Source organism: Panthera pardus, unplaced genomic scaffold (assembly GCF_024362965.1).
Source record: "Panthera pardus isolate Hobbes unplaced genomic scaffold, ASM2436296v1 HiC_scaffold_3, whole genome shotgun sequence".
NCBI classification, from domain to species: Eukaryota; Metazoa; Chordata; class Mammalia; order Carnivora; family Felidae; genus Panthera; species Panthera pardus.
The window spans coordinates 15024463-15052038 of record NW_026526876.1 but is presented as its reverse complement, the minus strand read 5'-3'; the positions used below and the strand labels follow the sequence as shown (position 1 = coordinate 15052038).

Below are 27576 nucleotides of genomic sequence, written 5' to 3'. Positions count from 1 at the left end.
GCCCAGAGCGCAGCGTCCTCCCGGGTTTCTAGGACTGCCCGCCGCCAGGGTCCCCGGGCCAGGATGGGCACCTCGGCCGTGACGGCCTCCAGGGTCGCCAGGCGGCCGCGGGGAGGCCAGAGGAGGAGGGAGCGCAGAGATGGGGAGGCCAGCCGCCCCTGCCCTGCTCCTGCCCTGCTCCTACCCCCACGCCCCCGCCCCTACCCCCTACCCCCGATGCCCCTGACCCGCCCCCACCTCCCCACCCCCACCCCCTACCCGCGCCGCCCCTGCCCCCCAAACCCCGCCGCCAGGCTTTGTTTAGAGGCGGTTGCGGGGGATGGGCTTTGAGTTTGGCGCAGTTCTGAAGTTGGGGAAGAGGAAGGGAAACGTCGGGAAGCTCTAGGATGGAGTAGCGTCCGGGGCCTGGGTTCTCATTTCTGCCCTTAGGCCCTTGGTGCCGGCGGGAAACAATAGGACCCTTCAGGGTGGGTTTCAGTGCCCTACTGTGACATTCCTGGCCTGTGGGGAGGCAGAGCCTGGCCGAGGAGGACGACTCTGGGGTAGAGGCCAGCGCCATGGGGAGTCACTGAAGGTCTTGGAGTGAGAGCCCAGACCAGGAGGGTGGTCGCTTCCGGGCCATGTGGGGGTCAGGGGCCAGGTGGGGGGCAGGGCCCGGCTGTGGCAGGCTGGGCCCGGCTGTGAACCTGCCTCACACGGGTCTAGCCCTGCCTTCCCCCGGAGAGCTCACTAGGGAGTGGAGACCAGGCCAAGTCTGGGGGAGGCAGGGGCGGGCAGCACGGTCAGGGCCCGGAGGACACAGCCTGCCCACCTGCCTGTTGTTAGGAATCCTGACGGCTACCCGGGTCAGCCCGGGGCTGCCCGTGCAGGCTGGTCGCTTGGTGGGTTCTGACTCAGCCGGTGTCGGCTGGCGTTTCTTCAGTGCCGTTTGCCTCACCTAACTCTCATGTCACCTGTGAGTCAGGTGCTTTTGTCCCCGAGCCCCTGGTCCCGAGCACACCGTGGGCATCCTCAGACTCTTATTTCTGGGTTTTGCACGTGCTGTGTCTCTGCCTGGAACCATCCCTCCTCTGCCCACACCCAGTTCTCAGTAGTCCCAGCCCCATCTCAGCCTGGGGTCGGGGTGGGGGGGTGCACAATTCTCGACTCACTGAGTGATGGAGAGCCCAGGAGGGGTGAGCCTGGCTGGGGCAGTAGAAAGGGAACGGAGTGCCGCGCCAATGGCGGGGGGAGGGGGTGAGACCCTCAGGGCTGGAGGGAGTGGGGGAGGGAGTGGGGAGGGCTTAGTGGGGAATCAGGCAGGGGAGGTGCTAGGGATGGGTTTCGATTGAGCTGATTGAGCCGAGGAACTTCTGGGTGCTTTAATTTCCCTTTCCCTGAAAATGAAACCGAAGCAGGGCTGGTCACATGACGGGTGGCTCAATATATAGTCAGCTGCCTTGGGACCCTTCCTTTTCCTTCCAGACCTGCCTGAGCTTGCCGGCCTGGAGAAGACCCGTCCCGGGAGGAATGGAGTGTCTTTCGTGCGGGCATGTCTCCAAAGAGGATGCCCCCAAGTTCTGCAGCGAGTGTGGACAGAGGCTGCTCCCTGCAGCCCCCGTGGCAGGTAAGGGCCAAGCAGGGGCGGTGGGCTGGGCCCCGGCTCCTTCCCGCGTCCCCCTGCTGAAATGGAAACTGCGCCGGCAGGCAGCTCAGGCGGGCAGCAGGGGGTCTTCTGTGGCCAAAGAACTCTTACCGGAAGAAGCACAGTTGTGAAAAGAGCAGTTTCATCTGCTCCTTTGCTGGAAGCTTCTGTTGCTCTTAAAACTTTCAATTTCGTTTCTTGGAGAGGAGAACTCGAGGGTTCTCCGCCCCCTCGTGAATGGGAAGCGTCGGGGGCTGAGCTGAGGGGGGCTGGGCTGAGGGGTCGTACCGGATTTCAGGGGATGCTGTGGAAGCGGTGTCCCAGGTGCTGGGGTGGGGTGAGGGGTCCCCGCAGCCTGGACTGGCAGTCTCCTTCCCGGGGAGGGGTGGCAGGTCGGTGCATGAAAGGGGAACCGTGTCTGGTGGCCCTCACTCACCCCTGGCTCAGGTTGGTCCTCAACTCTCTTGGCGTCCGGGACTTCCGACTGACTTCCTTCCCTTGTTAGGCATTCTGGGACCACAGGACTTTTGCACTCTCTGTTCCCTCCTCTTGGAACATACCTGTTCTCCGAGGGCAGCACCATGACCCCCTCACCTCCCTTCAGTCTTTGCTCCTCTGTCCCTCTGTCTCCTCCTACCTGGAGGCCCACTCTGGCCGCCCAGGGAAAAACGGCCCCTCCGCCTCCCCCACAGCCGAATTACCCTTTCTTCATCAGGCTGCTTGCCCTCCTAGCATTTGGACCACGACAGCCGGCGGCTTCGGAGGGGACCTTTGTTCTCTTGTTAGCTGCTTTTCTCCAAGTCCCTTGCACACAATAGGTGCTGAATTAATGCTTTGGGGGCCAATCAAAGAAAGTTCTCTAGAAGACCACGTGTGTTTTCTTTCTTTTTTTAAAAAAAATTTTATTTATTTAGGTGATCTCTGCACCCAGCGTGGGGCTTGAACTTACAACCCCAAGATTAAGGGTCTGGGTGCTGTACTGACAGAACCAGCCAGGCACACCAGCCTTGTGTGTTTTCTAAATACGAGGGTGTGTGTGTGTGTGTGTGTGTGTGTCCGTAAATGCTGTCAATACCAACCTTCTTGCTCTCCGACCTTTGGTAACCTGCCAAAGTGCGCTGTGTGTTAGGGGTGAGGCGATTCTTCCCTGAAACAACAGCCTTGGTACAAAGTGCTCACGTCACAGATGCTTTTATTGGACCGTAAGAGGGTCAAAGAGGCTGCTGCCATTGCTGTCAATTTCTGTTTGATTTTCTTGTGCTGCAGCCCCCGGAGGGAGGAGGTCTGGCCCCAGGGGTCTGTCTTTGCCTGTGGATCCCACGGGGCTTGACTCATGCAGGCGGGCTCGGGGCTCGATGTCCTCTCTCGTTATTGATCCCTGGCTGTCCGGGTGTGGAACGGCCAGCATAGCTGAGCTCCTGGTGTCCGGCTGGAATTTCCCACCTGCCAGGGCTCCCCATCCCTGGCCGTTAGTACACGCGCCTGGATGGGAGACCTTGTGTGTGTGTGTGTCGGGGGGGTCTTTGGGACCCCAGAGATTAAACAAACCCAAAAACCAAAATCAGAGCTTTTGGTTAAATTCAGGGAGCCTGGCGCCGTGCCAAGTGTTGAGGGCACAGCTATCATAAATTCCCATCTTACAGACGCCAAGAGTGAAGCCGAGGGAGGTCAAGTATCTTGCCTACAGTCCCGCGGCTAGCAACTAGCAGAGACGGGGTGGGAGGGGGTCCCGGATTTGGATCCCGGCCTGGCGGCTCCGGAGCTCGTGCCCTGGGAGGGAGCCGTGGTCTTGGAGGGCAGGTAGTGGGCGGGGGGCCCTCTGTGTCTGCTCCGTTGTGCCTGCCCAGCCAGGCTGGGCAGACGTGCAGCCCAGGGCCCTGCTGGTGTTCGTTTTCTCAGTGCCCGGGGTTCCTTTTCTTTCCGCTTAGAAGAGTGGAGAGGTGGACCCAAAATGCACAGCTTATTAGGGTAAAAATAGTAGGAGAGCTCTCCTCATTGAGAGGCAACATTGGGAAGAGAATGCCCACTAACCACGGGCCGGGAAGGGTCTTTGTGTTTAAGGTCCTGGTCGTCCCGCTTCCCTTCCCCCTGGGTCCTTCTCAGGTTCATCCCCCCTTGGCCGGATAGCTCTAGGGGGTGTCCCTTCCTGATTGGCTCCTTTCCGTTGTGTGAGGGGTGGCCTACGGTATCCGGTATCCGTTCTTGTAGGAAGTACATTTTATGGTCTACTTTGAGGTCGAGTCTTTTGTCAAATTCCTAAGGGGACCCTGAGGGGGAGTAGGTGGGTGTCTGTCACATTCGTAAGAGGACGCCTGAGGGGGTTTGCTGTAGTCCCGATGCTCCCAGCATGGCTCTAAAATATGTGTTTTTCTCCACCCAGGGGCCTCGGGTCCTAACCTTTTCCTCTTTGCCTCTTTTCTTCTATCTTTTCCCATCCTATCTACAGGCACTGGCCTGTAGTGGGGGCCAGGGGTCAGGGGTCAGGGTGTGGCAGGGGTTGAGTGTGCGCCTCAGGCTTCAAATGAGTTACTGAACCGGTAAAGCAGGGGGATTCTCTGACGGACAGGCAAAGAGGAGTCACAGGTGCCTCCTGGAGACCCACCGCTTAGGGAAAACGCGCTTTGCGCCTCTCGGGGTCTCCGCGGAAGCCCACTGTACCTCTGCCCGCCTCTCGTTTTGCGTGAGGGGCTCTCGGAGTGCTGCCCAGGGCATCCGACGTGCCTGCCAACAGAGCAGGGGAAACGGAAGTTCTGGGTGAGAACCTGGGCGTGCAGCCTTTTTACAGAATGCCGTGAAGTCCGCCTGTGGTCACCAGGCAGGGCCCTGCCCATCCCGGCCGGCAGGGAGAGCAGTGCAAAGCCCCCAGCCCCCGAAATGCTGGCACCTGCTGGCGGTTCCGCTGGCCGGTCTGTGAACCGTGGGTGGTGCCGGGTCACATGGGTGGCCCTCCCTGCTGCTGGCGGGAGCGGGGCCCTCGTCACTCAGGAGGGACACACAGGAGGATGGGACTCTGCCCGCCGGGTCCCCAAGGGCCTGGGGTCTGAGGAGCAACACCGTCCCACCCGCCCCAAGCACATCGCTTCCTGCTTCCTGCTTCCTGCTTCCCGGCCTCTCTTGCTCCCTCACACCCTGGCTGTGGCTGTTCAGAGGTGCTGATGATATAATTTGCTATGGGGTTCGAGAGCAAACCATCAAGAAAGAATTCTCGAAACCTTTTTTGGTATAAAAAAGGTGGTTTTATTGAGGCACAGGGACAGGACCCCCTGGGCAGAAAGAGCTGCATTGGGGTAGTGCAGAGCCATTGATTATATACTTAACGTCGGAGGAGTAGAGACAAAGGAAGTTCCCAAAGGGACTTTCATATGTTAAAGAAGTCTCTGGATCCTGGAGGCCTGGCTGTTGTCAAGCTAAGGCGGTTTTTCCCTGTAGCAGAACTTTAACATTAAGACAGTTGGGGGTTCCTGGAGGAAGGTCAGACCTGGGTGGTCTCAAATATTTGTCAACGGGCCGCAGATTATAGGGAAAGTTAATTTTGTCTACATTTCTTTTGCCTTTGTTCCCCACATCACCGAACACCTGGGTCCTGGGGGAGCCGGCCGGGGGCGGGGGTGGGGGCACATGCAGAAGTATGGATGGGGAGAGAGTCCCAGCCCATCCTGGGCAGAGGGTGGCCACCTTTGCCAGGGGTAATGTTGGGCCAGTCCGAGGGTGGGGGGGGGGAGGGTGGGGGTGGGGGGCGGGGTGGGCCAGGTGTCCCAGGGGACCCAGGTGGGACTTCTTCCTTAAGGGCTAGAAGGTTACTTTCAGGGGATGAAGTTCTGGGCAACCTGTTTACTTTTTAATTTTTGCTATTTCCAAGTTTCCTTGATGTTTTTATAATGGAAAGAAGACGAGATGCCTAAGACCCTGAAGGTGTCTGGGGGAGAGGGCTGGGGGCCGCTGAGGGGGCTCGGGAGGCAGACGGGGCACGGGTGGGGTGGCCCGGGGGTGTCGGGGTGGCAGTGGAGGGGGTCGCCCGTCAGGGATGGGAACCATCTGCCTGTTTGTGCCTGTGGGTCCGCCGGTGTGGGCACTTCCTTCCGGGGCCGCCCGCACAGGCTGGGGGCCGTGCTCAGGACACCTGACTTAGCAGGTGGTGGAGGCGAGGAGGACCTGGAGGGTTGTGTTGTTCAGTGCACTGGGTTTTTCTTTTTGTCAGCTGTGGTAAAACGTGTAACAGAAAAGTTACCATTTGGATGGTGTTTACTGTTATGGTGGCTGGGTTCACACTGTTGTGTAGACTTCACCGCCGTCCACCTCCAGAGCAATTCTCATCTTCCCAAACTGCAAATACTAATCCGCGAATGGGAACCCCCGGCCCCCGATCCCCCCTCCCCGCCCCGAACCTCGTGCCTTACCTGCTTTAGCCTTCGGGGCAAGGAAGCCGCTGCAGCCACTGTTTTCAGGCTGAGGCAGGGGCCGGGGTTGCTGGGGGTCCCGGGCTAGCGGCTGGCCGGCCCAGGGTTGCGCGCGCTGCACCCCCAGACCTGTTTATGGGGCACTCGCTAGGAGCCAGCGTGGGTGATTGATTCAGGATGAGCTGATTTTGTGCAACATTTTGTTGTGGCAGTGATTGGGGGCTGCCCGCCCGCCAGGCCCCTGCTTTCTTCCCCCTGTTCATGTGCTAATCAGCCATTGACCCGCTGTGGGGATCTGAAGGGGAGTTCAGGCCCACTTAGCTCTCTGGATTCTAGAAGGTTTTCTTACCGGCAGGCTTGCCTTTTGCAGGGGCGCCAGGGGCCCCGCGGGGTCGGGGGGAGGCCGTGCTGCCCAGCATGCAAGCAGGTTGCAGGGGTGGGTGGGGGATGGGAATTTGGTCTCATTGAGCTAAAATGTCCTGCAGGCGAGGACCCTGGCCCCAGGGCCTGTCCCAGCTTCTGTGGGGTTCAAACCCTGCATTCCCATTTGCCACCTGCGGTGGGGGGGTGGGGGGGCCCAGCTCTGTGCTTCCATTTTTTGCATCCAGCTAGGAAAAGCACATGCCCCGCATGGTGGCTGTGAGCACATCACAGGTTGGCCCCACCAAGTGCCAGTTAAGGTGTCCCCTTACTGAATCCGGCTACTTTCCTCTTTATCGTGACGGTAGAGATAACAGGTGCCGGTGTGCAAGACCGTCGGAGTGAAGGAGGGGGTAACATCTTGAAGCCCCTTACCTTCCCCCAGTCTTTTTTTAAAAAAATTTTTTAATGTTTATTTCTGAGAGAGAGAGAGAGAGACAGACTGCGAGTGGGGGGGGGCAGAAAGAGAGGGGGGACACAGAACCAGAAGGGGAGGTGTGTTGGGAGACCCTGGGTCCGGCTGGGAGCGGGGCTGGGAATGGGGCACCTGCCCCTGAGAAGGGGGTGGGGGAGTGGCACATTCTGACTTAGAAACATGAGGACCAGGGTGGCCCGTGCTGACATCTGGAAAAGCTGGGCGCTCAGACTGCGTCGCTGCTTCCTTGGGGCTGGGGCTGGGGCTGGGGTCCTGGGTCCCTCGTGCCCACCGAGAGCAGAAAAGGTGCCCAGGGAAAGCGTACGATGGGGGAGAGGGATGATGTGTTCACAGTGTCCAGGGAGGATTCCGAGTTTCCCTCCGTGACTTCCCTTGCTTTCCCCCGAGATTTGACCCGTGCGTGTGTCCCTTTGTAGATCCCAAGAACGGCAGCCTCCAGGCGACGCCAGCCCGAGAGGGAGAAACGGCCCCAGAGGGAGAAACGGAATACGGACAGGAGCTGAGAGAGGACGGCGGCCCTTTCTTGTCCCCGGGCTCAAATCACCTGCAGCAGGAAAATCTAGACGAGCCCCCTTCCGACGTCTCCGGGACCGTGCCAAGAGTGAGTGTGCCCCGTCCCCGGTAGGGTGGGCGTGGGAGGGCCGCTTCCCACCCGCCTGGCCTGGAAGCTGCTCGCTGCTGTGGCTGCCTCGGTGGCCGAGCGAGGGCCCCTGTCCTTACCATACTGTTGTGCGGCGGCCCCCACAGGGTCCTCCCCACCCGGCCCGCTGGTGGCCGCCCTCCTCTGGGCCTGTTCGGCTGCACGACCCCTCCGGGGTCGCCACCTGCCTTCTCCTCCCGCCAGACTGGGCCACTGTGTCTCCCAGCGGAGACGGGGTCTGGGCGCCTGAGCCCCTGCCGTGTGGCTGTCCGGCTCCTCCCGGGGCCTCTTCCCGGTGATGGTGCGGGTTTGGAGGTGTCTCAGAGCCACGGGGACAGGCGGGCACTCAGGAAGGACACTCCTCCCCGCACAGGTGGGGGCTGCTGCCGGGTGTCCTTCCGTCTCCCCTGCAGGGGTCAGGCCCCAAGAGTGTCTTGCGACAGGTTCAGGGAGAGTGACGGGAGAGAGCTCCCCGTGTTGGAGTCCAGACCCTGCGGGCCCGGGGATTCCTGCCGGCCGCTGAGAGGGGGGGCTGTCTTTCTGTGTCTGGGTGGGGGCTGGGCTTCTGCCTGTTCCTCGGTTATTCCTCGTAGTGGTCAGGCCAGGGCGGCAGTATAGGTGTGTGTTGAGGGTGTGTGTGTGTGTGTGTGTGTGTGTGTGTGTGTGGCTGGTGTGTATCATGTGATGTGTGTGTGTGTGACAGCGTGTGTCCTTCCCTTTGGCAAGTCGTGGTCCGGAGTAGGATGTGGGACGTTGGAGGTTCGGCACCGAGGAGCGCACGTGCAGCTCTGTGAGTGAAAACGGTGCCGAGTCCAGAAGGACTGTTTTGTTTTTCTTTTAATTTTTAAATTTATGTTTGAGAGAAAGTGTGAGCAGGGGAGGGGCAGAGAGAGAAAGACATAGCCTCTGAAGCAGGCTCCAGGCTCCGAGCCGTCAGCACAGAGCCCGACGTGGGGCTCGAACTCACAAACCACAAGATCGTGACCTGAGCCGAAGTCGGACGTTCAACCGACTGAGCCACCCGGGCGCCCCTGGGTTTTCTTTTTGAACAGAGTGAGCTTAAGGCTGTTTTGGGAACAAAAATGGGCGAGAATAACCAAGAATACTGTGAAAAAGAAAAGTCCTGAGTGGGACTTACTGTACTAAATCAAACAAAAACGTGGTACAAAAGCCATAGTCAGCAAAACTGAATTCAGGGGGGGTGATCTCTGTGCCAGAAGAGGCAGCTCTGAGTCAGAACCTAGTACTGATGAGAGCAGTCGGGGAAGAGATACATAAACAGTGATCTGATCTCTGAAGAGGGAAAGGTTTTCCAGTAATGAAAGCAAGAGACAAGTGTACAAACCAAAGATGGGTATCTTTGACTCCAGAAAGGTCTTAAAAGAACTAAAAACCTCATAGGATGTGGTAAGCACAAAGGACAAACAATCTAGGAAAACATAGAGAATATTTGTATTTACATAAAAATATTTTTAGCAAAGGATGAGTTGCCTCAATATGTCAAAAGCTCTCAGAAATGAAGAAGAAAACAGTAAACAACCCAAGAGAAAGGAGTGGGCCAACAAGAGATTCTAGTCCAGAACTGATAAGATACTAAATACATGAACGTCCGGCCTCTGAACTCCAACGCTGAGAATGAAAAGAACTTATCAAAGTCAAGAATTGATTTAAAGTGGGCGTTCGCAGAGATGGGACAGAGTTCTCCCTGCACCTGAGGTAACGGGGTGGGACCACCCAGCAACACAGGGTCCTTCGACCTCCTCTTCTTCTCTGACTTCAGCATAAGGAAAGAACCCCAGAAAGCCACCTGAAGGGTCAGGATAGGGTTTGATCACAGCCCGAGTCTCGAATGGCCCAAATCCCGGCATCCGCCTGAATATCCCACCATGGGAGGCCAATTGTATCGTCCTTACGGCGGAATGGACCGCGGCCTCCCAACTGCTACTTTCCGGAAGATTAAAGATGTGGGGAAACTCTCGCAATCAGATTAGATAACTAACTAACCCAATAAAAAGATTGGTACCAGCAAGAATGGCGGAGAAGGGGACTCCCGTGGGCCTGTCCCTCCAGAGAAACACCAACAAAAATTGGGCAAAAGTGTAAGAATAAGCTTGATTGGACCTTTGGAAGGTCTCAGTAACGGTGGTGCCTTCGCCCCGGAGACAGCTTTGTTTGCGGGATTGGAACTCAGCCTTGACCTACCCGGTCCCCGCATAGGGTGCCTGATGGCATCCCCACGTGGGGTGTCCGATGGTGGGGGCCTGTGTCCTGACAGAGGGAGGGGGTTCCCGAGGAATCAGGTCTGTCTTGTTTTTGTTTTTGTTTTTAATTTTTTTTAACGTTTATTTATTTTTGAGACAGAGACAGAGCATGAATGGGGGAGGGTCAGAGAGAGGGAGACACAGAATCAGAAGCAGACTCCAGGCTCCAAGCTGTCGGCACAAAGCCCGACGCGGGGCTCGAACCCACGAACCGTGAGATCATGACCCGAACCAAAGTCGGACACTTAACCGACTGGGCCACCCAGGCGCCCCCTGGAATCAGGTCTGTCTTGACCTCTGGGGTGCCCTGAAGGCACCTGGGATGTGTAAGGCTGTTCCTGGACCACCTGCGGGTGAGTGTAGGAGCTCCCTGCTGGGCGGTGGGGGGCTCTGCGGAGGGGAGGGGGGTAGGCACCGCTCGGAGAGCGTGAGGTTCCTTTCGGGGGAGGTGAAAATGCCCAGGACGAATTAGTGGGGTGCTCGCACCTCAAGCACTAAAAGCCACTGGACGGTGCACTTGAAAATGGTTCACTGCATGCTACGTGACCTTCACCTCAGCGTAAAGCTCTGTATGGTATTATTACAGAAGGGGATTAAAAAAGCCTAAATGCGCCAGTTCCCACCCGCGAAGGGAAGCCAGGGTGAAGCGAGCAGGCAGACGCTGGCGGGGTTGTCTGGTGATTCGCTCACCGGGCTTCGTGCTCGTACCCGCCCTGTGGCGACCCTATGTAACCCCACGGTCGGGAAGCGGCGTGCGTGCGGTGGAGGACAGGCCTGTGTGTGCAGCTGGGGTGTGCTAACGGGGGGGGGGGGGGACTCTGCCAGGGGACCAAGGGACAAGCCCCCAGCTGGACAGGAGCCCCCTGGCCGGCCTCAGCCTAGCCACGGAGGGAGCGAGTCCTTCACGCAGCCGCCACGGGGTGGGTGTGCGGGGTGGGGGGGTGTTGTGGTTAATGGGGACGGTGTGGGGCTCCCACCACACCTGTCGGCTGGGGTGACCGTCTCAGCCTGGCCTTTCCTTTGGTGGCCCTTCGTTGCGGACCAACTGGGTGCGTTTGCTGGTTCTCCCTTCATTCCTAGAGGTGGTTGGGTGGTTCTCTCCCTGGGGTAGCTTCCCCTGGCTAGGACGAGGAGGAGGAGGGAGAGGGAGGGGGGAGGCGGAGGGGGGAGGAGGAGGGGTGTTCTTAGAGCCAGGCCGAGTTGGGTTGAAGGTGCCTCCCTCCCACAGCTTCCTGCTGTGAGGTGATGGAGGCCTCCTGGACTTTTGGAGCTGCCCGAATTGGGCTTTGGTCCCCAGGGGCCATCTGCGTGCTCCGATCCGTCTCCCCTGTGGGTCCCGTTCCAGGTACCCCTTGCGGAAATAGCCCTGCTTTTCCACACGGATCCCCTGCCTTCCCCAGCTCTTGGTCCAGAAGCTCTTGGCCCAGAAGCTCCTGGCCTTGTTCCCTTGTCCCTCCTCCTGCATGTGGTGCCCGGCAGCCCCAGGCCCCCTGTGCCCTGGGCAGGGCTGAGGCCAGGCCCCGCACCTCACAGACTCTTCCTCCTCTGGAGCAGCAGCACGCAGCACGGCCCTGCCTGCTTGGTGGCCTGGGGCACATCGTGAGCCCCTCGGGGCGTTGCTGTCTTCCTGGGGAGAAGGAGGAGGCTGGGGGGAGGGGAGACGGGCGCTCTCTGGTCAGTGCCAGCTGGCGGGCTCGGCCCTCACCAGAGGGCGGCCCCGCCTAGGCCCGAGCCTGTGGTCTTCCTGCCCTGTCTGAAGGGGGTCGTGTCTCAACAGGGAGTTGCCTCAGAGGTTTGTGTAGATGCGGCCGGCAGCACATCCGATGAGCGGGAGGCTGTTAATCACCCTCCCAGCAAAAGAAGAAAAGAGGACGCTACCCTGTGTGGGGTCGCTGACACGTTCTCTGCAGACCCCGAGCAGGTACAGGCATGCTTCGTGTTTCTTACAAATGCTGGGTTTGTGGTGACCCTGTGCTGAGCAGGCCCATCGGCGTCCTTGTTTCCATAGCGTTTGTTCGCTCGGTGTCTCTGTGTCACGTTTTGGTGATTCTCAAACGGGTTCAGACCTTGCCGTTATTCTGATTGTTACAGTGACCTGTGATCAGTGATTATGACTCGCTGAGGCTCAGGTGATGGTTAGCATTCTTCAGCAATAGAGTATTTTAAAACGAATGCACACGCGTTGACTTTTTGGACATGATGCCGTTGCACACTTAGAAGCCGGCGTAGCGTGCGTATAAATGTTTCAGGCACTGGGAAACCAGAAAAATCTGTCCGGCTCGCTTTATGGAGATACTTGATTTATCCTGGGAGTCTGGAGCCAAACTCGGAATATCGTTGCGTCTATGCAGTAGGTCTATGCAATAGCGATACCTTTCGGTTTTGGCTCTTGTGGCTGAGGACGTTTTGCGGACATTTAAGTTTTAGCTTCATCGTGTGCCCCCCACACCCTCCAGTTCTTCCGCCCGCCGTCTTATTTCTTGTGAAACTATCTGCTTGCACGTCGGGGACACTCACCTGGCGAAACCCCCGTAAGCCATACGAGATTCTTTTCATGGGAAAGAGCGGGAGGGCCCGGGCCGGGGGTGGGGGTGGGTGGTGGTCTCCCTCCACAGGAGATGTTGGGGTGGGAGGGTCAGTTGTGGGAGTTCATCAGTGAATAAGTTGAGGGTGTTGTGCAGATTTAAAGCCAGCCTTCTCCACTGACGAGTTTCTAGGGAATTGAGTCACTCCCCTGTTCCTGGTGATGAGAGAGACACCCTTACTCGAACTTTCCTTTTACGTGGAAATAGCTCTCACAAAAGGGTCATTTCTCCTCGGTTTTCACGGCTTCTCCCGACTCCAGCTTCTTAAAAATAACCAGCTTAAAGTATAATCAATATGCCAAAGAGGCATATTTGCAGGTGGCAAAATTTGCTCCCCGGTGTCATTGATGAATTTAACGAAACTTTATTGCCCAGTAGATACTAGGTATCAGATGTTGGTGGAAGGCTTGCAAAGCAGGCGTGGTCTTTGCCTGGAAGGTTTAGGTCTGTGAAGTAACTGCTGAAACACTTTCCAAAGACAGTGACTTCAAAGGGCGCCTGGCTGGCTCAGTCGATATAGAGTACCCAACTCTTGATCTTGGGGTTGTGAGTTCGAGCCCCACATTGGGAGTAGCGATGACTTAAAAAATAAAATCTTTAGGGGAGGCCGGGTGGCTCAGTCGGTTAAGCATCTGACTCTTGATTTCGGCTCGAGATTGAGCCCCGAGTCGGATTCCACACTGAGAACACAGAGCCTGTTTGGGATTCTCTCTCTCTCTCTCTCTCAAAAATAAATTAACTTAAAAAAAATATAAAATCTTTAAATACAGTGACATCGATACAGGGCCTGGAGAGTTGCCTAGACGGAAAATAACAGCAGATGGAGAGCTCACTTGTGATAGCCACAAAATCAGGAAAACCCGCAAAATAACATTTCCTTGAGAGGGAAAGCAATAGTTTTAAGATCATAAAGATGTCCTCCGATCTCTCCACTGCATTAACCAATTAACGTGCAAAACTAGTGTTTTTCAGTCCATCTGGAGTATAAATCGGTGAGAAGATCTATAAAGAATATAGAGAAAGAGAACAATAATGGGAGATTTGACCTAATGTCTCTCAAGCTATAAAACCGTCTAATGGAGTGGCTGAGACCCGTCACCGAAGACGGACACACGTGTGTGTGTGTGTGTGTGTGTGTGTGTGTGTGTGTGTAACACCTCAGCACGTGATCAGAGCACCATGATAAGTCAGAGAGTTACGGTAGGTGTGCTTGAACCATGGGCTGTTTGGAAACCAGATCCCCCGGTCATATTACACATTAAAATATATACCAGTCGGGGCGCCTGGGTGGCTCAGTCGGTTGGGCACTGATTGGACTCTTGATTTCGGCTCAGGTCATGATCTCACGGTTGTGAGATTGAGCCCCGAGTCCAGCTGAGCACGGAGCCTGCTTGAGATTCTCTCTCTCCCTCCCTGTGCCCGCCTCCCCTCCAGAAAACAATATATCAGAGCAACTCCGTGTTTTAATGGAAAACAACACCCTAAAAGTTCTAGAAAATATAGGTTAACTACTAGTAAAATTATACAAATGTTTCTCAGCCTCGTTAAAAAAACCCACAGATGCTAATACGGCAGTAAAAACGTTCATAGATTCTGAGTCAGAGAAGACCATTCATCTATTAAATGTAAAAGCCAACGGCCAGAAAGCTCTGTGGCCTCTGATGAAGGGTCGACCGCTGGGGCACCTGACCGACTTCCAGGAAATAAGAGGACAGCAGCGAAGAACCGGCAGGTGAAGGACTTAAAAGGCAGTTTACGGGAGAGGAGCAGGCGATCTGGGCCCGGGAAGATGCTCAGCCTGAGGAGAGCACAGGGCGGGGGCTGCAACACTGCTGTCCGAGCTGGGCTAGTGGCTGCTGTCCCTGGGCTGGGAAGATCCTGCAGGTTGCTCGAAGGGCGGGAGGTGGTCGGGTCCACGCGGTGGGCTGTTACCCTGGGGGTCACCCTGCCCGCCCTCGCCCCCCTCCCCCACAGCTGTGCCCTCCAGGCCCTTCCGGCTCCGCAGGACCACCTGCCTTCGCTGTGGCCACGCTTCCTTATGAAATATGTTAAGCTTCAGGACTTCAGCTGCCTAAGTGTAAAGATCAAATGGTCTTTGTCCAGTGACTCATGAATCAGGCAGCTTCCCATCCAACAGGAAGGAGCTCCAAAGGGCGGTACAGAGAGGAAGGTTTTTAAAGGCAGGGACGGGTAGAAACGTGGAAGGTTTTCCAAAGGCAGAAACGGGTAGAAACGTGGAAGGTGTTCCAAAGGCAGAAACGGGGTGGAAAAGGAAATTATTAGTGAAGAGCGAGTTGTTTTGAGGCACGGCTGCCCTCGTACTGGGAACAGAAGGGTCCGCTGGGCAGATCACGTCGCTAGGGCTGACCAGGTGATTCCAGGTTGAGTGGCTGGTTAAAGGTTACCTTCCTGGAGGCTAAAACTGCGTTAGCGGGCGCCTGGCTGGCTCCGTCGGTTTGAGCATGCAACTCAACCTCTGCATCTTGAGTTCGAGTTCCACGTCGGGCATACAGCCTACTTTAAAAAAAGCTGCAGTCAGGTTGGGTATGAAGTGTTGGTTTGCTGATGGGGAACTTAGCACGAGCGACTCCATTTTAGGCTTGTGGTTTCTTTTCTAATACTTCCTTGCTGACAGCACCCCTCCTTCTAGAAGGCAGGCCTGATTCGGGTGCCCTGGGGACCCTTCCCATAGAAGGTCAGATGTCTCCTGCCACCTTCTATGATGCCTGGAGGGTTGGCCGGCTGCCACAGTGGGGTCCTCCTGTCCCGTGCCACAGCGCAGCAGTCTGGAGCCCTGAGGATTCTGTGGCCTGAGTGTACGTAGGAGAGCCTGACCGCTTACGGGACAAAGGCTGCTAGAACATTGATCACCTGGACTGACTTTAGGCTTTTGTGAGACAGAAACAACCAAATTCAACGTTTGATTGTTTTAACTATTAGAAATCTTTTGGTGGCAGATAACTGGACACGCAGCTCGGGTGAATTACCACGATAAGAGAAATTTGTCACTAACATAACTGGGAAACCCTCAGGTCGGTCTGCAGGCAAGGCTTGATCCAGGCACCTTGGTGTTCCTCTCCAGGTCCAGGTGTCGCCTTCCTGATGTCAGTTTCCTCCTTAGCGTCTCAGCAGCTGCCGCTAGCACTCTAGACCTTTCTACTATTTCCACAGTTATCCACAGTTATCCACCTTCGATACAGTGTGCAGGGGAGAGAGGACGCCTCCTTTAGTGGCCTCTACAGAAGCAGGAGGAAGTGTCTCCGTCCCAGGGGAGACTTTCATCAAACCTCACCGGCTCCAGTTGGGTTAAGCGCCCATCGCAGTGGCCAGGGTGATGGGTTGGCCCCGGGAGCTGAGTCGAGGCGATTCCTACTTGCGCCCGATGGCTGAGAATGGGGAGATTCAGGGACTATTTCCCAGAGGAGGAGGAGGAGTGGGAGAAGGCAGCTGGCCACACACACGGTCGTCATGGTGGCCCCCAGTCTCTGCTGTGTGTGGGAAAGAGCCACGGTCACTGCAGCACTGGGGGGGACCTTGCATGTGCTGGCCACCTCTCTGCGATTCTTGACCTGCTTTGTCCCATCCGGGCCTCACAGTGACCCTGTGATGTAGGGGTGCCTGTCCCCTGCGTTTTACAGATGGGGAAACTGAGGCACACCATGGCTGAGTAACCCACATGGGGTCACCTGGCCAGCCCAGTGTGTGTGGTGAGCTGTGTGGGAACTGAGGCGGCCCCCACCCACCCGCCGCATCCCCGTCGTGGCCCCTCAGGAGGCACCAGGCAGCTTGAGGGGGAGGAATGGTTCGATCGTGTCCCCGTGGGTTCAGAACAGATCCAGTCAGACTTCCTCAGCAAATCCAGGCGGCCCGTGGTTCCTGCGGGGAGAGGTCGTGCCACCCGTGCCCATCGCCCGACACCTCTGTGTCCCCCTCGGTGGTCCCTGAGAAGGTCCCTTTGGCAGTCGGCCAGCTTGTAGTTGAGAGGCTGGTGCTTTGTCCCCACAGCACCATTGGCTGGGGGTGGGTTGGTCTTTGGTTCAGCCTGACCTTTCTGGTCCCCGTCCTAGACCCTGTCCTCCTCTTGTAGAGGCGCCCCCCCTCCCTGCCCACTGGCACGTATGCCTCAGTTTAGAAGGTCTGCGTCCTCACCCTGCTGGAGCTGGCAGGAGACGGCGGGACGGGCTCCTGCAGAAAACAGCCCTGGCAGGGCCGGCTTCCGAGAAGGAAGTGTGAGGCCAGCGGGGAAAGGGGACGCTGTCGTCAGTCTGAATTCCTAATCCCTCCCCGAATCAGCCCAGGCTGGGGCTGGACTCCCAACATCTCAGCCTTCTATCCGATTAGTGGGGCTCATCCCGGGTCCCCGCTGCAGTGCCCCCACCGGTCACCCCCACACCCCGCCGTGGTGCCTCTCCAGGGTCCCCAGCAGCAAACCCCCACCCCTTGTAACCCTGATCCAGCATTTGGGTGAGTGGACAGGGGCCGGTGTCCCCGCAGACCCTGCCCCCCTCTGTGCTGTGTGTCTGGGAGGTTTGTGGTTTGTTTGTTGGAGAAATAAATGGGTGTGGGTTGTAACATCAGAGATGCGTTTTGATAAAAAGAAAAAAAAACCTCCAAGAATCAGCAAACTAATTTTTTTTCTAGTTAATTCTCTTTGGGCAGGAGTGGGAGTAGCCTTTGTGTGTGCACTAAGGGCTGGCGTGGTATAGTTTTTGAATCGAGGTGCCCTCGTGCAGCCTGGCGACGCCCTCCGCATCCAGAGACAGAACATTCCAGGCCCCGGAAGGCTTCTTAGCATCCCTTACTGGTCAGAAAACTTCAAAAAATGTTTTCATTAAATGTTAATCCCACAACAGAGGACATTTATGACGCAGACGCAGGGCTCACAAGGTGAACGCTCACCCCCACCATCCACTTAAGCATGGAAATCAGAACTGTCGGGGTCTCCTCCCCGCTGCCCCCAGCCCACTCCCCACACCCAGAGGTCGTGACCCGTGCCCTCGACTTCGGTCCGCTGTCTGTGTGTTCCCAGTCCGGGGAGTGTTAAAGTGTACATGTTCCTGACTGGTACGGTCTTTAGTTTTGCCTTGAGGCAAATATCCGTATCCAGAACATGCAAAACCACAGGCCACGACAACTAGGAACACAGACGGATAAAACTTTGATTTCTGGCAAGGGAGCGGTTTAGATTTTAGCCTGAGCCGTGTTGTCTCTGGTGTGCTGGTCCCCCAACTGTGGAGCCATGGACAGCTGCCTGGTACACACCCAGCCCTCAGATGTCTGTTAAGAGAACCAGAAGTCACCTGTACAAAGTATACATCTTGTTCTAGAAGGATTTGGAGCAGCTCATAAAAAGCACAATAAAATAAGAATATGAAAAGGAGCAAACAAGGTAAAGGGGGGGGAAAGACACGTTGCAAATCAGAAAAGTCAAAACCCACTGTAGGATCCGAGCGGACCCCGGCTCCGGGCTGAGGGGTGTGGGGTCCCGAGGGTCCCATGCGGGAGAGACACTGGCCGGCTGCAGAGAAACGCAGGAGGCTTCCCGAGGAATGTGTTTAATGAAACAGAAATGTTCGGGCACCTGCAGTGGGCCGGGAATTCTAGACACTGCAGGTGTGGCCGTGGACAAACAGAGGCTTACATTCTGGAGTGGGAGAAAATGAATGGGCGTCTAGTGACCAGAGGCCACGGTCTGGGAGGGTTCGCTTTCCTACAGAGGGTGTCAGGGATGTGGGGCACGGCACTGGAGGAGGGAGGTATCTGCAGGAGAGCCCAGCAAGGAGGCGTCCGGTCCAGTCTGTGCTGGGATTTATTTAACTGATGGAGATGCTGAGTCACAAGAGGAGGGGCCTTGCCGGGCAGGGAAGCTCCTGGGTGGTCAGGAGGTGGAATAATGATAGGGAAGGCACGTTCGAGCAAGTCTAGGATTGGCTAGTCCGAATAGTCCTGGTGAACTCTGGGCTGTAGGGGTGTCTCTAGTCCTTGGGAACCCGGCCCTGGGGTGATTTAGGGCCGAGGAGTAGTGGCTGAGGGAGGTAAGTCAGGGTGTGGGCTCTGGGTTGATTAGTTTGCCTACAGGAGGGAGTCTTCTGCCCCCTCTGGGAATGAGCTGTCCCTGGGAGGGGTGGTTGCCAGGACTGGCAAGGCCCCTAAACTGTCAAAGCATCATAAGCTACAGAGAAGAAAAAAACAGGATTCGTACCGGAGGCCAGAGCGGGGCAAGCCCAGGATGAGGCAGGCAAGCAGTGAGCAGAGGTCCCCCGACCACGCTTCGACTTTGATTCTGGGTGAGAGGTTTCTGGCCACTCGCAGACGGTATGGGCCCGGGGACTCCTTGTGGGACGGACGAAGCCATCTTGGTGGGCTTTGTGTCTCTCTGACTCGGCCCGCAACGTCTCCTCCAGGAAGCCTTCCGGGCTAGGGACCCCCTCTGAGATCCCAGGCCCTCGAGCGCCTCTGTCTTTGGCGTTTTCCACAGGCTCAAACGGTCAGTAGTCTGTCGCTCTTACTAACCCACTGGCTTCGCGGGGGAGGAATGCGTCCTGCTGTCTCGTTCCTTGTGCCTGGCACAGGGTTCTTTCCAGGTTCCTCGATCAGTCAGTGTGCAGCTCGGCTGAAGCAAGCCTCGAGCTGAGTCGGAGAAGATTCTCAGAGGGCCGTGGGCCACATGTCTGTGCAGGCCGCCTTCTGCCGAATCAGTGGTTCTCGGCCCGGCCGGGGTTCGAACCCTCGGGAGGCCTAGTGGCGATGCTGCGGCCAGGGCCCGGTCAGAGCAGAGCTGGTCTGCTGCCCCCCAGCAGCCCCCCCGCCCCGCAGCGGCTCCTTGGAGATGCAGAGTCCTCCCGGGTCCCCCGCACCTGCCCGGTCACCGTCCGCACATTAGCAAGCTTTCGAGTGCTCCGTGGGCCCTGGGACGCTGGAGAAGTCATCGCCTTCAGTGACCTCTCTAAAGCCTCTTTCTTGCCCCACGACGGTAGTTGGGGGCCTGTGGTCAGACAGGCCAGGAAATCTCGCTCCAGGGAGGCCCCATGTGTCCTGCTGGCTGTAGGTGCACCTGCAGGAGGTTAGGATTCGTGGAGAAAACCCAGGCCCTGACCCAGGACGAGGCCGCCCCACCCCATGTGCAAACAAACCCCACCTTCCCTCACTGTCAACGGGGACTCTTCCAGGGCGTATGGGCGGGTGGGGAGTCCCGGGTCCACAGCGGGTTTCAGGGGATTTACGGGCCACTGGCACTTAGTGAACCGACCAGTGTTCATTTGCTCCAGAGCTGTGCCCCTCAGCGAGGTAGGGCACCGAGCCCCCCCCTTCCCGCCGGGTCCGCGGAGGGTCCTGCCACGGCTGCTCCCCGCGAGCCGTTTCTGATTGCGAGGTTAGGGTCTCCGGCCACTGAGCAAGCATCTCCGGGCAGGACGCGGCTCTTGACGCTCCTGTTTCCTGTCCCGTCTTTTTCTCTCTCTCTCAGCGTCACGTACGAAACACATGCGACGTAGGAGTGCGATTCGTGGAGGCCCACGCTTTGTAACGTTCAAAGACCACCCTTTAGGGGCGCCTGGGGGGCTCAGTCCCTTGAAAGTCCGACTCTTGGTTTCCGCTCAGGTCATGATCTCACGGTTCGTGAGTTCGAGCCCCAAGTCGGGCTCCTCGCTGACAGTGCGGAACCTGCTTGGGATTCCCTCTCTCTCTCTCTCTCTCTCTCTGCCCCTCTCCCACTCCTGCTCTCTCTCCCTCAAAATAAATAAACAAACCTAAAAAAAACCAAAAAACAAAAACAGACCACACTTCCAGGGATGATGTCCCATCGGAAGGAATTCTGGGTGAGCTTCTCAGCTGTGACTTGGCAGAATGACGTGCGTGGCCAGCACTGCCTGGCCCCCTGCCCCTCAGCTCTGCCCACCACCCCCGTCCATATGCGTCTCTGTTTCAGTCTTTCCAAGATGAAGAAGGGGCAGATTTAACAGGTACAAGGGGAGTTTGGTCGGGCGAAGCTTTGAATGCTTGAGACATTGAGAGAAAATGGGAGGAAAACGTTGGGAGAGCTTAGTGACCCCAGGAACTAAAATCAGCGTCTTTTTCTGTTTAGAGAAAAAGGAAGAAAAGGAGTAAGAGAAAGAAACAGAACGGTTCCGCTCCCATGGAGCTGGACTCCTTGGTGGAGGACTCCTCGTGCCCTTGTAGTGTCAGCTCGCTGGCGAACCCCGCGTTCCAGGACACAGCCCCACCCCAAAGCCGAGATCTGCAAGGTGGGGCGACCAGCCAGCCTCGCCAGCCCCCGGGCGCCGACCCGACCCCCCTGGAGGGCGGTGGCCACCAAGCGCCCGTGGGGCACGCCGAGGCTGGCGGCAGCCCTCTGCACGACCAGACTCCGGGAGGGGCCGTCCCGAACGGGAAGGAGCACGACACCCCCAAGCCTTCCAAGGCCAGCGGCCTCCCCCAGGAGGGGGCTGGCCCGACCGCCTCTGCCAGTAAAGACCATCCCGGGAAGGACGGTGCTGCTTGGGAGCGCCCGATGCCTGACCCGGAGCCGGGCTCGGAGCCCCAGAAAGAACCGCAGAGCGCCGGGCAGCAGGCCGGGGCCCGGGCCCCCCGGGTGAGTCGTCGGGGGATCCAGGAGCGAGCCTACCTGCCCTGACCGTTTGCTCTCCCAAGCAGTCCCACGTCGCCTCCCTGCCCAGGAGGGGCACTGGGGACTCGTCCCTGGGGACGGTGCCCCTCCCGGAGCTGCCGGCCCCTCTGCTGGGCTGGTGGCGGCCAGTGCTGGCCCTCACGCCATCGCGGCACCCGCGCCCTGACGTCCGGGGCCTTTGTCTCCTCCAGGAAGATGCTGCTGTAACCCGGCCCGCTGAGCCCGTGGAAGGGGCCAGGAAGGAAGGTAAAGCCAAGACTCAGAAAACGAAACAGCCGCCAGCAAGCACCCCTGCTGCCTCAGAATCCCGCCAGGTAGAGCACCTCGTCCTTGGAAGCCTCCCCGTCCTGCTGTCTGTCCCACTGTCTGCCGCTTCCGGCCCCATTCCTTCCAAAGCTCATCCTTCCTTCAGTCGTTCGGTGACACTCTTTTGGGTGCTAGGGATACAGCCGTGAAGGACACGTGGCTCCTGCCTTCACGGCTCACATTCTCCGTGGGGAAAGGTGGAAAGCACAGTCAGGCGTGGGGAGTGGCAAAGAGGAGAGCAGGGTGAGGGGAGAGAGGGCCGGGGGTGCGTGCTGAGAGAGCATGGCCAGGCGAGGCCTCTCCAAGGGGGTGCAGGTGGAGCGGAGATCTGAAAGAGTGAGGGGCAAGCCATGTGGCTCTCTGGGGACATATCCGAGGCCAAAATGGCAGGTGCAAAGGCCCTGTGGCAGAGTGGGGGGGGGGGAGGGGCTGTTTAGGGAAGAGTAAGGAAGCCGGTGCCCCCAGGATCGAGTGAGGGCAAGAGGGGCCTGACAGGATTGGAGGATTCCTGGAGGCTGTGGCGGGTGGGCCCGAGGGCGTTGGAAGGTTCTGAACAGGGAAGGGACGTGAGCAGCCTGGCTGTTGTGAGAAGCCGTCACCGGGAGGAGGCAAATGTGGCAGCTGAGCCTAAAGACTGGGGCTTGGTAACTTGTTCCAGGAAGCTGAAAGCAAGGACAAGACGGCCGCTACTGGAGAGAAGACAGGTAGAAATGAGAAGGCCAAGCCAGAGGATCCGAAGAAGCCCGAAGGGAGTAACAGCAGTTACGCGGCTGCTGTGAAAACTGGCAAAGAGCAGAAGAACCACCCCAAAGCGGCAGTGTGTGAAGTGAAGCAGAGGTAGGGTGTGAGCCCTGGCGCTCGGGAGCAAGGTCACAGCCTGCTGCTACCCCCACACTGGTGCAGGGCCGGAGGGTCCCAGGTGTCCTTCTCGGGGACTCTTCTGGGAGAGGCAGGCGGAGGGGGGGGGCAGGGTCACACTCCCCGGTTCCTCGCTTGCTTATGTGCTCTCTCCCACGGCCCCCTGGGGACCCGGAGGCCACGTGGGCCGACTCCGGGGCAGAGACTGGCACCACCCGGGATGCTCAGCAGCCCCCTCCCGCCACTGCCCCCAGCCCGTCACGGCTGGGCAGAGATAGCCCCCCACCCGTGCCCACCTCCGGAGAGGGGCCCCCACGGCGTGTGGTCTGCCCGCAGTGTGGACGCTCTCGCGCTTTGCTGGGGTGGGTGTTCGCGCGCCGTCGAGAAGCAGGGCGTGCGCGCAGGCGCGCAGGCACGTCTAGATCCGGTGGGCGTTTCCTTTCCCGGCTTCGCTGCAGCCCGTCGAGCCTGCAGGAAGGGGTCACGCTCTACTTCCACGCGATCGTCTCGAAGCATTTCGGGTTCGACCCCGACCTCCACAAAGTGTTCATCAGGGGTGGAGAAGAGTTCGGGAAGCCCAAGTGGACTCGGAACGTCTGTGAGATGCACCACACCAAGTGAGTACGGCCAGCGCTCGCGGGGAGCCCCTCGGGGACGCGCACGGGGCGCGCAGTCTCTGATCCCGTTTTTCAAGGCGATCACCCGTTTACGCTTTTGGAAACTGACTTTTTGCAAACACATACCCCCTGCCATGTACTCCTTCGTCACGTGTCACTCCGGCCCCACGGAACGTGGGTTCTGTCCGGAAACCGTGTCTCCTTCTAGAAGCCTCCTCTTGGGCAGGATCGAGCTATAGCTTTGGGTCTGCACTCCGTGCTGCGTTAGAGGAGAGCGAACGTTTTCAAAACGGGATTCTTTTCCGGGTAACGGGCCGGTGTCCTGTTTCTTCAGAGACCTGCGTGAGAACGGGTCCCTCGTGGAAGGCAGCGCCACCCTTTCCAAACAGCACCTGGATAAGCCCATTCCTTACAAGTACGTCATCATGCGAGGCAAGGGCCAGGTGGAGTACGAGTTCATCTACAAACGTCAGCAGAAGGAGGGCGAGTTCGTCAACCGCTGTCTGCACGTGAGGTCTGAACTCCTGGGCTCGGGAGGTGAGTCCTGGCCGGGCGCAGGGGTGCGGCCGTTCCTCTGCAGAGGGGGCCCGTGTGGGTCCTCGTCACATGCCCCTGCTCCACATCCAAGAAACCCTAGTTGGGAAGCACGGGTTTGATCAGCGTGATGGAACGCTCACTTCCGATGGTAGTAGAAGGGGATTTCTACAAAAGGGCAAGGGAGGAAGGTGAAGCCGCTGGGGGTGAGGGGCCGCAGGGGGCCGGTGAGCAGGTGCAGGGCGGGAGGACCCCCAGGCCCGGAGACTGAGAGTCAGACCTCCGCCCACGGCGCCCCTGCTGCTTGGCATCCTGGCCGCCCTCCCGTCTCTCCTCCTTTCTCTTCTTTCTGTCTCCTTGTTTCCGTATCTTTTCTTCCCCTTTTCTGTTTTCCGCTCATTGCATGCAGCGTGTGGCGTGTGCGGACAGGGTGTGATGTGGTGTGTGTGTGTGTGTGTGTGTGTGTGTGTTCTGTGGATGATCTCGGTGGCCTGTACCTTCTCTGTGGCCCGGTGCCTGGTCTCACAGGTGTGTGCGCGCGTGCCGAGAGCACACGGTGTGCGGGGGTGTTTGTGCGCATGTTAGAGAAAGCCGATTTCATAGCGTAGTCCTTTTTAGCAAGGTTGGCGTGTCCGCTCCCGAGAGGCCTCGGTCTGTGTCTGAGAGGCTCCCCTTGCAGCTCGACCGTCAGGGCGGTGGCCGGCTCACCGTCAGCACTTAAGGGGAACGGGCGCCCAAGCCGGGTATGTGGGACGGGGACGGAGCTGAGTGCCGGTGACCGATAGAAGGACCCACGGGAAGGCCTTCGCTGGCTTTCCGAGAGTCAGGAGGTCATGGCTGGAGCCCAGGTGCAGGGCCCCCCGCGGCCGACGGCATCACGGGTGATTTGGGAAGGGTGTCTGGAAGGTGCTGGGAACACGGTGACTGAGGGTCTGTGCTCTGCTCCATGCAGTGGGGTCATAGCTTATCTGCATTAATTTGAGCAAAGGCGGGTTTCCTGATTCCCCAGAGAGGGGGGACAGGTGGCTTCCCCCCTTTCCCCCTGCAAGCGTCCCCGCAGAGCGTGAACCACAGCGGCCAGGCCGCCAGGGAGGAGGTTCCCGGCTGCAGGCCGCGCCCCGAGAGACCCAGGCGGCGGGAGCGCGGGCCGGTGGCCTGGCATGGGGACCTGGTGTGCTGTCCCCTGATGTGGCCCCTTCTGTCCTGCCGGCTCACGTGTCTGCTGGGCTTTCATTGCTGGGTTTTATTTCGCGGTTTTTCATTCCGTCCGTGAGTGACCACAGTGGTTCCGTGAGCCCTCCAACATCAGTCACCACTGCCGCGGGAAGGCTGACTTCTGCCACCTTCTCCCATCTTTTCTGTTCACCTTGTTTCCGTGTCGGTTTTGTTCTGTATTTTTTCTGACTTTTGTGTTTTCTTTCTCTTTTCTCTAGCGGGTTGGAACTTAAACATTTCTTCTGGTAGATTCTGAGAGACGGAGACCACTGATGTCCCTCCCTGCCCCACCGTCCCAGGGTCCAGGGTGCCCCTTGCTCTCCACGATGCGGGCCTGACCAGGCCTGCAGCTCTCCCCTCACCTTCTGTCTGGGGCGTTCTTGAACAACTGAGGGACCCACCGTGTCCCCAGCATGGGCCCACGTGGGCCTCTGGCTGGTGGGACGCAGAGAGCAAGAAAACCAATTATTCCAGGCAATAATTTCAAGTCCTCGCCAGGCTGGGATGGAGTGGGGGCGGGGTGAGCGGGGACCTCCATGCAGACCGCGAGAGGCACAGAGGACCTGCTTTTCCAGAGACTTCTACATTCTGCATCTGGTCACACGAGGAGCAGCCATGCACTCAGCCCTTGCCCTGCGTCGGGACCTGCGTCCAGGGCGCCGTCTAGTCTGTCGTGGGGCCCGCACTGTCCTTCATGGGGCGGGCATCGTGGTTCCCAGTACAGAAGAAACAGCGCTTGCCTGGAGTGACTTAGCCAGATAGTGCTCAAGGGCCGGTGACTGTGGTTTCGGGATCAAGTTCTCAACCGCTGTGTGATCGTTTTCTAAGGAGCTCATGTACGAAGCGTGCTGAGCCAGCTGGTTCAATAAAAGGTGTTTCAGATAGATTCCGAACGGCTGCATCGTGTGCCCTTGGGCCCCCCTCCGATCACCTTGGGGCAACTAGGGTGTCCGTCCTAAACACAGCTGTCCCCCACCTGGGCCCAGCTCTCTGCTGGGTATCCACGGGCAGGTGCACCCGTGCGCGACCCGGCTGCCTTCCCTTCCTTTGCCTCGTCCGTCGGGCGCCAGCCTCCCAGGGAGGGGCGTCTAGGTCAGCGTGTTCGGACGGTCTGCACTACAGCGTCTTCCTTCTTTTGCTCTTAGAATGGCACCAGTACGACGATATAGTTTGCATGAAGCCCCCGGGGCTGATTCAGAGGGTGATGGACCATTTGACAGACGGCACAAGGAGGGAGCTGGTGAGGGGGAAGCAGATCGCCGCCACCATCATGCTGGACACCATTTTCAGCATCCTGCAGATCTGGGACGCCATCAACATAAACAGCTTTTTTATCCAGTTCCAGCAGTTTTATTCTGTCGTGAGAGTGCCCATGATCTACGAAGGCCGTGAGCAGCCCTGGAGCGCTCTGCAGTACGACGAGAACGAGGTACCAGGTGTCCGGGGTGTCCCCAGTGGCTGTCTTCCCCTTCTGGGCGGTCAGCTCTCCCCCTCCCCCACTTCTTACTGGCCACGAGCTGCCCTGAGGAGCAGGTGCAGGCAGAAGGACCTCAACTTCCCTACTCTCCAAGCACCCCTGCCTGGGGATTTTCTTCCTCCTTCACCCCCTCCACTTCCCCGCCTGGCCCCACCCCTACTCCACGCCTGGCCCCACCCTTCCTCCACACCTGGCTCTGCTCCTCCTGGCCCCACCCCTCCTCCCCACCTGGCCCCACCTCCTGCACTGGCCCCGCCCCTCCTCACCTGGCCCCACCCCTCCTCCTCACCTGGCCCCACCCCTTCACCACACCTGGCCCCACCTCCTGTGCTGGCCCTACCCCTCCCCCGCCTCTGGCCCCACCCCTCCTCCACGCCTAGCACCCCCTCCTCACCTGGCCTCTGGCAGAGTGGAAAGAAGGAGTGGGAACCCTTCTCCATCACCCGTCCCCCCACCCCCCGCGTTGTGGGAGGGCCCTGGCAGTTTTGAGACAGACCTGCGGCCATGCCTGAGATGACAGTTGGGACCTTGTAAGCGTGGGGGGCCCCTCCCCCATGCAGGGTTCGGGACTGCACCCTTGGTGGTGGCTCCCATCAAAGGCCCGGGGAAGTGGGGGTGCCCAGGGTCTGGTGAGGAGGCAGGGCAGTGGGGTCACCCCTCCATGGGGCTGTGTACGCCCTTCATAGGCCTTGGCCCCCCGCCCAGGTGGCATGGAACAGAGGGCGATGATGGGGTGGCTTTCACACCCCTGACACCCACAGCCCCACAGTTATGTCTTCCTTCCCTCCTGGGGTCAGGTGAAGAAAAACCTGTGGTGGTATTTGAAAAAGCGGTCCGAGCCATTTCTGGAAAGAAGCGGGGACCTTCGGCCTGAAGACCACCCAGTGAGGAGCAGACTGAGAATGGGACTGATCCTCCTGTTTTCGGTGGAAACATTTGACTTACCCATGCTGGAGGGTGACCTGGCCTGGCTCTGTAACCTCCTTTCTTTGCCCGCCTGTTCGCCTGGCGACCTTCACCGTGACCTCAGCCACATTTTTGAAACACGTCTGAGGTATTGTGTGTGTGCGTGCGGGTGTGTGGGTGTGCCTGGGTGTGTAGGTGTGTGTCCAGGAAAGAAAGACTGCCCGTGATTTTACACATCGTCACTTCAGTGTTTGTCTAGACTTTTTCCTCCTATGTATTGTCTTCACTTTTATTACTTTTCTACTGGAATATCTTGCTTTTTTTTTTTTTTAATTTTTTTTTTTTAATGTTTGTTTATTTTTGAGAGACAGAGACAGAGTGTGAGCGAGGGAGGGGCAGAGAGAGAGAAAGACAGAGAACCCGAAGAGGCTCCAGGCCCTGAGCCGTCAGCACAGAGCCCGACGCGGGGCTCGAACTCACAAGCGGCAAGATCACGACCTGAGCCGAAGTCGGACGCTCAACCGACCGAGCCACCCAGGCGCCCCTGGAATATCTTGCTTTTGACAAGCTTTCTGGTGTATCACGCCTTATTGTCGACCCAAATGAGACTTTTTTTCAAATTAAAAGGAAACGGGGCGCCTGCCTGATTCAGTCTGTGGAGGCTTGATCTCGGG

At 58.2% G+C, this 27576-nt stretch overlaps 1 protein-coding gene across 1 annotated transcript in view; it reads left to right on the top strand.

Annotated features, from left to right (window-relative positions):
* Window positions 1-1464: 1464 nt before the first annotated feature.
* The window catches only part of RNF213 (ring finger protein 213), a 101731-nt gene continuing 75619 nt past the window's right edge, over window positions 1465-27576 (top strand). The window contains 10 exon segments of the mRNA XM_053892628.1: window positions 1465-1606; window positions 7294-7478; window positions 11556-11699; window positions 20447-20953; window positions 21181-21303; window positions 21954-22132; window positions 22612-22770; window positions 23105-23307; window positions 25665-25948; window positions 26794-27050. Coding sequence (XP_053748603.1) covers window positions 1510-1606; window positions 7294-7478; window positions 11556-11699; window positions 20447-20953; window positions 21181-21303; window positions 21954-22132; window positions 22612-22770; window positions 23105-23307; window positions 25665-25948; window positions 26794-27050 — 2138 coding nt within the window. The 5' untranslated portion in view covers window positions 1465-1509.